Source organism: Capsella rubella, unplaced genomic scaffold, assembly GCF_000375325.1.
Source record: "Capsella rubella cultivar Monte Gargano unplaced genomic scaffold, Caprub1_0 scaffold_6, whole genome shotgun sequence".
In the NCBI taxonomy this organism is placed as follows: domain Eukaryota; kingdom Viridiplantae; phylum Streptophyta; class Magnoliopsida; order Brassicales; family Brassicaceae; genus Capsella; species Capsella rubella.
The window spans coordinates 12,404,710-12,417,518 of record NW_006238918.1 but is presented as its reverse complement, the minus strand read 5'-3'; the positions used below and the strand labels follow the sequence as shown (position 1 = coordinate 12,417,518).

Below are 12,809 nucleotides of genomic sequence, written 5' to 3'. Positions count from 1 at the left end.
ATTTGTTCTAAAGTTTCTACAGCCGTGATATTGAGGCTTTAAGAATAAAGAGAAAATAAAGAAGAAAAAAATAAAGTGGCTTTAGAGGCTTTAAAAAAAAAAAAAAATCTTGATTGGCAAAAATATAGTTGTTAAGACTTTAAAATTGTTTTAAAGCTTTAAAAGTCACAATCAATCGGCCCCAAAATTTATAACACCATATTTACTAAAATTAGGAGAATAAGATGAAGGGTAGGAAAAATTACTATTTTAGTATTGGTAGTAGTAGTGGTAATGGAAGGTAGCGGTGGCCGGAAATGGTGGCCGGAGGCGGTGACCGGAGACGGTGGCCGGAGGCGGTGACCGGAGACATTGGCCGAAAGCGGTGGCCAGAGACGGTAGCTGGCCGAAAGCGGTGGCCATAGATGGTGGCCGGAGACGGTGACCGAAATTAATAATGGTGGTCAGAGGTGGTGGTGGTAAGAGGGTAGGAGATGATGGTGGTGGAGGGTGGTGGTGGTAAGGGGGTTGGTGGTAGTAAAAAAGTAGGGAATGGTAGTGAAAAGGATAAAATGGTAAATATTGTAGTTTATATAGAGAATATCATAATTATATGGTTAGAGTAGTTAGATATTTAATTTTTGTTTTTTTCTTGGTTAGTTTTGCCAAATTCTCAAAATGTAGTCTGAATTAAATAAAAATTAAAAAAAACGATTAATTATAATTGAATATATTTGTTGTTGATGTGTAAATCTTAACAATAAAAAGATGAGTTTTTCTATCTTTGCTTTCTTTCTCTTTACACATCCTTATCTCTTAGAAAGAGAAAGTTATTTCCAGTTAACCGAAATCTTTTCTAATTTTATTATATTATCTTATTATATAACCTTGGTTTTCAAAGTCAGCCATTAACAAGATCGTGACACGTGTCAATTATAAACGATAAGATGTTGACACGTGTCGTAACTAATTTAGTTAATATTTGGATAAAATAGAAATATTATTAACCTTATCGAAAAATGAAATATATAAAATAAATATTATAAAGAAGATCATGACACGTGTCAATTATAAACGATAAGATGTTGACACGAGTCGTAACTAATTTAGTTAATATTTGGATAAAATAGAAATATTATTAATCCTATCGAAAAATGAAATATATAAAATAAATATTATAAAGAATTATATATTAAAAATTATTAATAAAATTAAACAAATAACCTAATTTTAGTTATGTCAATTTGGTTTATTAATAAGATAGGGATTTAAAATATATAATTAACAAGAATATATGGTGGTTTTTGTTTACAGAAGAGGATTAAGGTTTAAACTTTAATTTTACAATTAAATCAGGTTATTTGTTGGTTTGGGTATATAAATGATAAATAAGAATTATGGTTTATCTTTATAAATTAAAATTATGGTTTAATTTTAAAAATTAAACGAGATTATATGTCAAAACTTGGTTTTTTAAATTTACTAACTCACGTGACCATGATAAGTGTCAAGTAAAAACATAAGATGTCGCAACATGTTTTATCTAATTTTGTTAATATTAAGATACAAATAAATATTTTAAACAACAGTTAAAAAGTAATTATAAAAAAATTAAAGAGAATTTTTGAGAAATACCCCTTTTGGTGTACCCCTTTTCAAAAATATCTCCTTTATCTATCCATTTTCAAAAATATCCATGTTTAAATATGAAAAATTCTAAAGTATTATATGGTTTATAAGGTACTTCTATATAATAACTACTATTTGGAAATTTTATACAAATATTTTATAATGTTTTAAAAGGTTTTAAATCGTTTTTACAAGTTTTATAAGGTTTTTAAGTGGTTTTTAAAAGGGTTTATAAGGTTTTTAAAAGGTATTTATAAGTTATTTTACGCTATTTATGAAATATATATAAAAATTTAAACATATATAAAGGTAACTTGTGTGTATATTTATAAGTTTACACACATATTTGGATAAATTTCAACATTTAAAGTGGTTTTTTTATGAAGTTTGGAATAGGGATATTTTTAAAAAGTGGTATAGAAAAAGGGTATTTTTGATAATTAAAAAGGAAAAAAAATTGATATTTATAAAAAAAAAAGTGTAAGCTTATATATTTAGACACAAATTATCTTTCTATGTGTGTAAATTTAAATACCATATAAATACCTTTTAAAAACCTTTTAAAAACTATTTTAAAAATATATAAAAACTTTGTAAACCTTATAAAACCTTATAAAAGTCTTATAAATGCCGTTTAGAACCTTTTTAAAACTTTATAAATATTTGTATTGAGTCTCCCAATAGTAATGATAATCTAGATGTACCTTATAAACTATATAAAAGTTTACAATTTTTCAGATTTGAAAAGGGATATTTTTAAAAAGGATAGAAAAATTGTGTATTTTTAAAAAAGGGTACACCAAAAGTGATATTTCTCAAAAATTCTCTTTCAACTATTAACATAATTTTTGGTTTTGCCAGTTGTAGGTTTTACAATTATAAGGGTTATATGTTGAGTTTATAAATCTGCATTATAGTTTAGATTTTATAATTAAACGAGATTATTTATCGGTTTTAGTTTATTAAAGAGGAGTGAGATTTAGGTTTTACAATTAAACAAGGTTTTTATCAGTTTGGGTTCATAAAGGAGATTTAGGATTTACAGTTTACAAATAAATTAGATTTTGAGTTTAACTAAATACAAAATTTTATTCATGATTTTTATTTTATAATATGTTTTTTTTTTAGTTTTTAATTTATTTATAAATGTATTATGCCATTGAGCAATTTCATTGTCTAAAACATAAGGGTGAATAAAATATTTTCGAAAATAATATTTTTATCTTAAATTAAAGATAACCAAGTTCAATATAAATCGTAATATAGTGATTTTAAAATATTTTTAAAGAAAATATGTAGTTTTTTATAATTCGTATTTGAAAGATTTTTAATGTTTTCCTCAACGATGCTATAATTTATTTTAGAATCTTTATGTTTATTTGCGTTGTTTATATGAATTTATTTACAAATGACTATATTTGTATTTAACATCATTATTTAGATTGATGTTAATTTGAAAGAACTTTACCATCATATTAAATAATAATTAATTAATTTTCATAGTCAGAGAATGATTTTTTGAAAAATTGAAAGTTAAGAAATAAATTTTTTTACAAAATGGTATAATCATGTTTTAGAGGATAATTGCTAAATTAAGATTTTTTTATATATTCTAGCAATATTATGAGTAATGGTGAATAGCTCCTAAATGTTTTGGTGATTGTCAATTTGACATTACTAGATTTTTATAATTAATGTTTAATAACGAATTTTAATATATATATATATATATATATATACGTTTATTTGATACTTCAAACCAAATAAAATTTCTTTCCAAATGAAATTAATTTCTCTTATTTTTTCAAAAAAAAATTTGGAAATTATTTTTTTGTAAGTTATAATAAATTTTAATTTTAATTTAATTTTAAATAAAGATAACCCGTCCATCGGACGGGTGCTAAACTAGTATATAAATAATTTCCAATTTTAATCGGATATATAGTTTCCGTTTTATCGGAATAGTCTTTATTACCGGCTAAGTATGGTATTTTGTTCATCTCTCTACAAAAACTATATCCAAGTTCCGCTAGTTATAGATTGTTTTTTTTAACCGTGGCTTGACTCTCCTCAAACGATTAGAGTAATATCATCGCTGAAATTTCTTCGTTAGTTATACGAAGTTTGGCCTCATGGATAGGTCAAAAGGCGGGGCTTCTATCTTGGATATTAAGCTGAAGCAAGGAAGATCTGGAAAAAACCTTTTCAATCTTTTAAGGTTATGTGACGGTTCTAATCTAGAGAGGCGGCGGTGCAACTGTAGAAGGATCTATCAAGTGGTTATTCAGAGTTAAAAGCTGATTTCATTGAAGAAATATAGATTTGTAACTGTAAGAAGATCGCTTCGGTGGTGGCGATGAACGGAGCTTGTGACGGAAAACGGTGACATTGGAGATCTAATCGTTATTGTTTTTCGTCTAAACACGCGTCTCACACGTGTCAAAATCTGGGCTTTATTTACTTTTCAGTTTTTTTTATTTATTTTTAGTTTCGATATGTAAAGTCCTGGTTGTTGGGCCTTGACAAAACTACTTGTCATTTCCATATTAATGGATTTTGGTCGGAAAAAAAAGAAAAAAAAAAGATTGTTAAGAAAGAGATTTAGGGGGTGAAAAGTGTGTATTCATTCTATTGATAAGAGAGTGTATATATAGGGATACAAATGTGGTGAATAGACTAATGGCCCTATAATAGGCACCCACTAAATCATTCATAACACCCACTGCCCCCTTGGATGTCCATTAAAATCAAATAGTTGTAAATGCGCAAAACATGTTGCCTCATTAAAAACCTTACCAGAATAACCCAGTAGGAAAACCCATGGTTAAGGGAAAAAGAGTGCAGCGCGCATTTACTCCCCCTGATGAGTGCATCCGTCATGATCTTTGAGACGACGTAATCCAAGAAGACGAACTAATTTCTTGAACGTTGCAGTTGGAAGAGCCTTGGTGAATAAGTCAGCCAAATTATCGCTTGAACATTAACATCCCCATTCTTCTGAAGCTCATGTGTGAAGAAAGTGTGAAGAAGAACTTTGGTAGGATGTGCTTCGTTCTATCACCTTTAATGTATCCTTCCTTTAGTTGTGAAATGCATGCAACATTGTATTCGTACATAATTGTTGGAGTTTCTTTCCCTTCAGATATACCACAATCGTTCTATATATGCTGAATGACGGACCGCAACCATACACACTCGCGACTGGCTTCATGGATAGCTAGAATCTCTGCATGGTTAGAAGAAGTTGTTGCAATGGTTTGCTTCATAGATCGCCAAAAGATGGCACTACCACCACATGATAATATATATCCTGTTTGTGATCGACCATTATGAGGACTAGATAAGTATCCTGCATCTACAAAACCAATCAAATCTCCTTTAGGTTGATTAGAAAAGAATAAACCCATGTCTTTCGTTCCATTGAGGTAACGAATATATGTTTAATCCCATTCCAGTGCCTTCGAGTTGGGCATGACCTAAACATTGCCAATAAATTTACTGCAAAAGATATATCAGGTCTTGTATGACAAGTAAGACACATTAATGCCCCAATAGCACTTAAGTATGGTACTTCCGGACCAAGGATTTTCTCATCTCTTTCTTAGGGGCGAATGGGTCTTTATCCACATCAAGTGACCTTATAACCATTGGGCTGCTCAACGGATGTGCTTGATCCATATAAATTTTTTTTAGCACATTTTCTATATAAGTTGCTTGATGCACAAGGATTCCTTGCTCTAGGTGCTCTATCTGTAGTACAAGACAGAATCTCGTCTTTCCAAGATCTTTCATCTCCAATTCTTTTTTCAAGTATTCCACTATATGGGAAATTTCTCCAGAAGTACCAATGATATTCAATTCATCTACATATATTGCGATTATAACAAATCATTTCTCAAATCTCTTTATAAATATGCATGGGCTAATAGGGTTATTCTTATAACCTTCTCCTAATAAATATTCACGCATGCGATTATACCACATACGCCCTGATTGTTTCAGCCCATAAATAAATTTATTCAACTTTATGCAGTAATTTTCTCGAGAACTAGATTTTGCTATCGGTGGCAGTTTGAATCATTTTGGGACTTTCATATAAATTTCATTATCAAGAGGACAATACATGTATGTTGTGACTACGTCCATCATGTGTAAATCAAGTCCTTCCTTAATTGCTAGACTAATCAAGAATCTGAAAGTAGTTGCATTCACCACAAGAGAGTATGTCTCCTCATAATCAATTCCAGGTCTTTGTAAGAATCCTTGTGCAATTAATCGTTCTTTGTATCGCACAATTTCACCATTTTCATTCCTTTTCCGCACAAAGACCCATTTATGTCCTACTGGTTTAACACCACTAGGAGTACAGACTACCAGTCCAAACACTTCTCGTTTTGAGAGTGATTTTAATTCAGCGTCTATTGCCTCTTTCCATTTTGGCTAATCACTTCGTAGTGTACACTCAGCAATAGACTTTGGTTCATGATCCTCATTTTCATCCATAACCTCAAGTGCTATATTGTATGCAAAATTATCATCTACGTCGATTTGCTTTCGGTTCCATTTTATCCCAGACATGACATGATTAATTGAGATCTCATCATTATCATGTACCTGAATTTCTTTCTTTGTCATGTCTACGGTCTCTTCTAGAGAACCTTCAGGATTCCTGACATCTTTGGTTTCACTATTGCTAATTTCTGCTCCTTTCCTTTTCCGAGGATTCTTATCTTTGGAATCAATTGGTCTACCACGTTTTAAACGTGCCTTAGACTCATTAGCAGCTTGATTAAGTCCTCCTTGGACATCAATTCTAACTGGAGCATTAAAAGTTGGGATAGGAGACTTGAGTACTTTATTTGGGTCAGCAAATCAGTTGCAAATGAGTCTGGCAACTGGTTTGCTAAGCTCTGTAAATGAATTATCTTTTGGACTTTTGATTGACATTCTCTAGTTCGAGGATCATGATAAGATAATAATAATTCATTCCAACGGATTTCATTTCTCAGCTTATTATTTTCTTCCCCCAATGTTGGTTATACAGACTCATTGAAATGACAATCTACAAAACAAGCCTTAAACAAATCTCACGTAGATGACTCTAGATATTTAATTATCGATGGGGAGTCATATCCAGCATATATCCCCAACCTCCTCTGAGGTCCCATCTTAGATCGTGGTGGTGGGGCAATTGGAACATATGCAGCACATCCAAAAACTTTTAGATGGGAGATATTCGGTTCACGACCCAAAATTAATTGTAAGGGGGAATACTTATGATTGCTCGTTGGCTTGATGCGTATTAACTATGTTGCATGTAAAATAGCATGTCCCCAAGCAGAAATTGGGAGTTTTAATTTCATAAGTAATGGTCTAGCAATCAATTGGAGGCGCTTAATCAATGATTCAGCTAAACACTTATCCCAATGGACATACAATAATCATTAAAAGCTTGGGACGTGAATTCACCAGCATTATCAAGACGAATTGTCTTTAAAGAAAAATCTAGAAAATGTGCTCATAATCGAATCAACTGAGCAAGTAACCTCGCAAACGCCAAGTTGCACGTTGATAACAAAGATACATGTGACCATCTAGTCGATGCGTCAATTAGAACCATGAAATATCTAAAGTTTCCACACGGTGGGTGAATCGGCCCACAAATATCCCCATGTATTCGTTCCAGAAAATTTATTGATTCAGAATTTATCTTAGCTGGTGAAGGCCTTATGATTAGCTTGCCTTGTGAACATGCAGTCCACAGGAATTCATTATTATCTTTTGTATCATTATCGAACCCGGATGGCCTAACCGGTCGTGCCGAACATTGAGATTTCCAGTTAACTTATGTTTTACTACAACATTTGCCTCAATCGTACTAATCTTAGTACAATATAAACTAGTGGAGAAATGTGGGTAGTCTTTCAATAATTTTCTTTGAACCTTGAGTAATACTTATGATTTGAAGGTACTCATTGTTTCCTTCATTCATAGTCTCAATATGATACCCATTTCTACGGATATCTTTAAAGCTCAATAGATTTCTCTTATACTTGGGAGAATATAATGCATCAACTACTTCAAGTTGCATTTCGATAGGCAATAACATATATGCTCTTCTGGAGCCTTCAATTATGTTTGCACTATCAGAGAATGTATTCACACTAGCCTTTTTCATTATCATATGAGAAAAATATATCTTTTTCTTTAGAATGGTGTGACTAGTCGCGCTATCTACCAAGCATATATCCTCACCATCCATCATTATTTTCGATGGAGGAAAGTAGAAGTTGGTGATGTTGGTGATGAGGAACGTCGGAAACGGCGATGGCTGCGCAACAACTCAGAGGTTAGGTTTTTTTTTTCTTAGACGGCTAGGGTTAGAGCTTGCTAATAACGTGTTAAGAAAGAGATTTAGGGGGTGAAAGGCAGAGGCGGAGGTAGAGGGTTAGTAAGGGTGTCAATTGACCCCATGAATTTACAAAAAGAATTATTTACTTGTATTTTTTAAAAAAAAATTCAGAAAATAGATAAATATGTGCTTACTGACCCCTAATAAAATAGTTAGAAATATGTTTACTGACCTTTACCAGAAAAAAATAATTATGAGAATTTGGTAATTAGATAAAAGTTGACCCTTATAAAAGTAAATTCTACCTCCGCTACTAGTAAAAGATGTGTATTCGTTCTATTAATAAAAAAAAATATGGGGGAATTTCAAAAATACCCCTTTTCCAATACTCCTTTTTAAAAATACTCATCTTTCTAATTTTATTAAAAAGTCACTATAAAATTTGAAATTTATCAAAAACATATGTGTAAACTTATATTTATAGACACAAATTATCTTTATATGTGTGTAAATTTATATACATATTTTATAAATGTTGTATAAATACCTTTTAAAAACCTTTTAAAAATTATTTAAAAACCTTATAAAAACTGTATAAACCTTTTAAAAACCTTATAAATGCCGTTTGCAACCTTTTAAAATCTTATAAATATTTGGATTTAGTCTTCTAGTAGTAATGATGATCTTGATGTACCTTATCAACCATATAAAAATTTATAATATTTCATATTTGAAAAGGGATATTTTTGAAAATAGATTAAAAAATGGTATTTTTAAAAAAGGTACACCAAAAGGGATATTTTTCAAAAGTTCTCAAAAATATATATATAAGGATACAAATATGGTGAATAGACTAATGAGCCTGTAATGGACATCCACAAAATCATTCGTAGTGTTTTTCTAAGCAGTATTGTAGTCTCTACAAATCCAAATTTAGGCTACGTGTGAAATAATTACAAAAGTGGGTCGGTAACACATATCTATGTTATTTATGTTTAAATATCAAGGAGGCAAAGGTTTAGCTTCATTGTTTCAGCTGTCATTTTCTCTTTATCTGGTTCTCTACTCTGTTATTAGATAAAGTATAAGGCATTAAGGGATTCATCAAAAAGACAATGTTAAGTTTAAAACGCAGAGAATACAAGAAGGAGATGGCTCATGATAGTATTCCGAATATGAAATAAACCATGTTTCTCAGATTACATTCAAAGGCAAAGAAGTCTCTACTTTATGTTAAGCCACCTCGAGGAAGAGAAAAATCGCGGCCTCTGCTTCCCATGTATGGCGCTAATGCAAATTCACTCTTCCCTGCCATCACCATTTTTTACACAATTAGATTTGTTGACGATGTTTCGAAACATTCGCCTTTCGACAAGAGATTTTTAGCTAAAGGGGCTAATGAGAGAAGCAGTCACATATATTGTGCAGAGGTACCAAATACATTCACATTAGTTTTCAGCAAATTATTCACTATATGTATCCAATTAACGAACACAGTCGTGTAACCGCATACTAGAAACTCCGTCAGCAGATAATGTAAACTCGATCTGCAAACTTAAAAACTTCTCTACCTAACAGGATCAGTAAAAAATTCATACAAAAAGAATTGAGAAGCTATGACTTCCCAGCAGACCCATTGATTCACTCAGAACCAGGGATCCACTATAGTGTCATCTATTCTGAATTTGGTAAGCAATCTATGAATACTCAATATCATCATCACAGGTTATGATTACCAACATGAAATGTCATTCTAGATATTCATCTCAGGATATACAATCCAATCTAGTTTTTATTCTAAAGCAACAGTGAGCAGCTAAAACCGAGACAAAAGGAAAGAAGATGAATCATACCATTTGATAAGCCAGCCAAAGAGGAAATGCTGCATAATAGGAACTTTCTCAAGCACTTCGACTTTATACATCTTAAGCAACCCGCTATTCACTTTCTTCCAGTTCGGTACACCGCTTATATCATCCAACAACGGGGAATGCTCAGCGAACAAACCTTTCTTAACCTTCTTCACAAACGCAATACAAGACAAGTACATGAACTCACTAGAGAAATTCTCCAAAATGTCGTCGTTATGAATCGACTTCGGTTTCATATACTTGTGATCAATCAACTGAGAACTCCCAAATATAAAAGGCAAGAAATGGTAATCATCAAGCCCCCAAACTCCATGAGATCCAGCTGGTTCTAAGCAATACACCATTTGCAATTTCCTCATCAATTCCAAATACTTAACAAAAACCCTAGCAACCAAACCATGATAATCCTCTTCTTTCACTATCCCCATCCTAGCTAAACAATACAACCACGCCGCGAAATTCGTCTCGTGCCCTGTTCCATAATCGATCCTACTCGAGTTCCCAAAGCTATCGAAGAAGTAAGGAACAATCTCAACTATAGATTCTTTAAACTCCTCAGGGAGAAACTCAAGAATAAGCGATTCACCTCTCTCACCGAGCCGTTCGTGCCATGACCTAAACGAAACGTTACCGTATCGAGCGGATTGTTGAGCAGGAGGAATCTCATCGATCCATTGTAACAAGGTTTCAAGGATTGAAACTATGGCGGCGACGGTTGGTGAGATTTCACAAGGATCTGAGATCTTATGACCACGGATCGATTCCGATAGTGAAACAACGAATCCTAAAAAGTTCTTACAAGATGCAGATTCCTGAAATCGGCGGATATCGTCGGGAGAGTGGATTCTTTTGACCGGAGTCTCGAATTGATACGGCGGAGTTACGACGGGGACTTGTTCGGCGTGAGGAACGGGAGAGAGGATGATCGCTTGAGAGTTGTGTGGGAGATTGATGGCTGGAGCTCGGATCGGGCGGTAGTTCGGTGGTGGTGACATCTCCGGGAACGAAGCTAGTGGTGGTGGTTCGGAAATCGTTGGTCCGCCGCAGTTAGTACAGTATCCGGAAGGAGGAAAGGCGGAGGCAACGGTGGCCGGAGCTTCGGAGGTTGATTTCTCCGGCGTGTTTTGTGACTTTGAAGGTTCCATTTTCGCAGTGTTTACAGAGACGTAAACGACGATACTCAGGTGAGAAAGAGAGGAAAAGTTAATAAAACCTTTTTTCCTTATTGGGCCATAACGGGCCGGATCATTAAACCTAATAAAACTTCGTTTAGGAATTGAAAACGATTTTTTATAAGCCCAAAAGATGTTTTAGTCAATTAGTTGTAAACATTTTTGTTTTGTGAATGGCATAAAGGGATCTCTGGTTCCTTTAAGCTGCATATAATTGTAAAAACGTTTTTGTTTAGAACTAATTATTTTTATAGGCAGTATAAAACTAAAACATGCGAAACGATGTCGTATAAATACTAATCTATTCGACGTCGTTTGGCATGTTGTTTTCTAGGTTAATTTGTTTGGCTCTATAAAAAAATCATACTCATAGTTTTTTATGTGTTCATCATATCCGCCGTATTTGTTTTTACAAAACACAAGAAAAACATATCTGATGAAAATTTGGGATTTCTCGGCCACATCGGTGAAGAAATCCCAAACAGATGTTGCCAATGAAGAGAAGAAAGTAGCTTCCAAAAGAAACAAAGCAAAATCCAGTGACAAACTAAAAGAGGAGTTCTTAAAAAATTTGGCTTTATTCCTGGCTGGATTTTGTTTTTGTTTCTGCTGGAAACTAGTTTCAATTCTTATTGTACTAAAGAAGCTGCAACTGTATGTCAGCTTTTCGAAACTGCAAAGAATTTGTGATTCAGGTGATCTTTAAAGACGTTTGAGGAGATGACAACAATGTTCAAGATTCATGATCCGAAAAGGGAACAAGACATGGTAGGTTGTCTATAAGGTCACTAGTACACAGTCAAGACTCATTGCAGGATGGATCCATCTGAGATGTTTGCACGTTCAATCTCACCAAACCAACCTAGATGCTTCTCAGTCTCCAAAAAGGGACTACATGAACATGATTATGCTCTTGAGGTGATCTCAGATGATGATGATGATGATAATGTATTTGTGGTGATCCTTGTATCAATTTTAAACAAGTTTACTCGAGAATGTTTCCTTCCATTTAATGTAAGATTACAACTACTGTTTTAAAAGCAATATTGATACTTTTGTCACTCATCATTGTCTTGACCCACCAAAATCATTAATTTAACAAAGTCAAACACACAAAGATGCATAGGTGTATAGTGTGATATGGCGTTGGCACGAAGCTACGTTTTACATACGAAAGAACCAATGAGTCATGAGTGGGTGGTGGGACATTTAAAGATCTTTGATACAAAAACATTCGGCAAGAAAACAAAACCGCGTACGTTACCAAACCGTCCCTACCGTTCACCGACCGATGCACCACCAAAGGATTTGATCACATGACCGAAAGGACTTTTTTAAGTTTGTATCAACCACTATGCCTTTATCAAAAAAATATTCAAGTTGTTGTTGCATTTTCTAGGTTCCATATTTGGCCAGGTTTGTTCCTAAATTTTGAGGGTCTAAAATGAATAATAAAAAACCTTAACATCAGAAACAAATGTTATAACATAGTATTTTTTTTGTTTGTTACAAATATACCAAATAAAAATATAAGAATTTCAACCTTCAAATTTGTATTAAGTGTCTAATTAAGACAAATATATTTTGGCTATGGTTTCTTACAATCTAATTATTTACTATCACTCTATAATTAGTTTTTTTTTTGGTCGAAACTCTATAATTAGTTAATGTTATTTAATTTCATTATTTTGCTTCTGTCTAGACAAGTTGGATTGGCTTTTTGTCTGAAGTTAGACAAAAGTAAACGGTTTAGCTAAATTGTCGAAGAATATTCGATTAAAATAATCGTCCAAGCGACAAGGTTAC

The 12,809-nt window shown here is 32.8% G+C and overlaps 1 protein-coding gene across 1 annotated transcript; it reads right to left on the bottom strand.

The window, feature by feature from the left end:
• Positions 1 to 9,033: 9,033 nt before the first annotated feature.
• Positions 9,034 to 11,010, bottom strand: LOC17881790 (serine/threonine-protein phosphatase 2A activator). Its single transcript, XM_006286451.2, has 2 exons — positions 9,814 to 11,010; positions 9,034 to 9,268 (listed from the first exon to the last, which is right to left on the bottom strand). The coding sequence occupies exons 1-2, from the start codon at positions 10,974 to 10,976 to the stop codon at positions 9,259 to 9,261; spliced, it is 1,173 nt and encodes a 390-aa protein (XP_006286513.2). The 5' UTR covers positions 10,977 to 11,010; the 3' UTR covers positions 9,034 to 9,258.
• Positions 11,011 to 12,809: the final 1,799 nt, after the last annotated feature.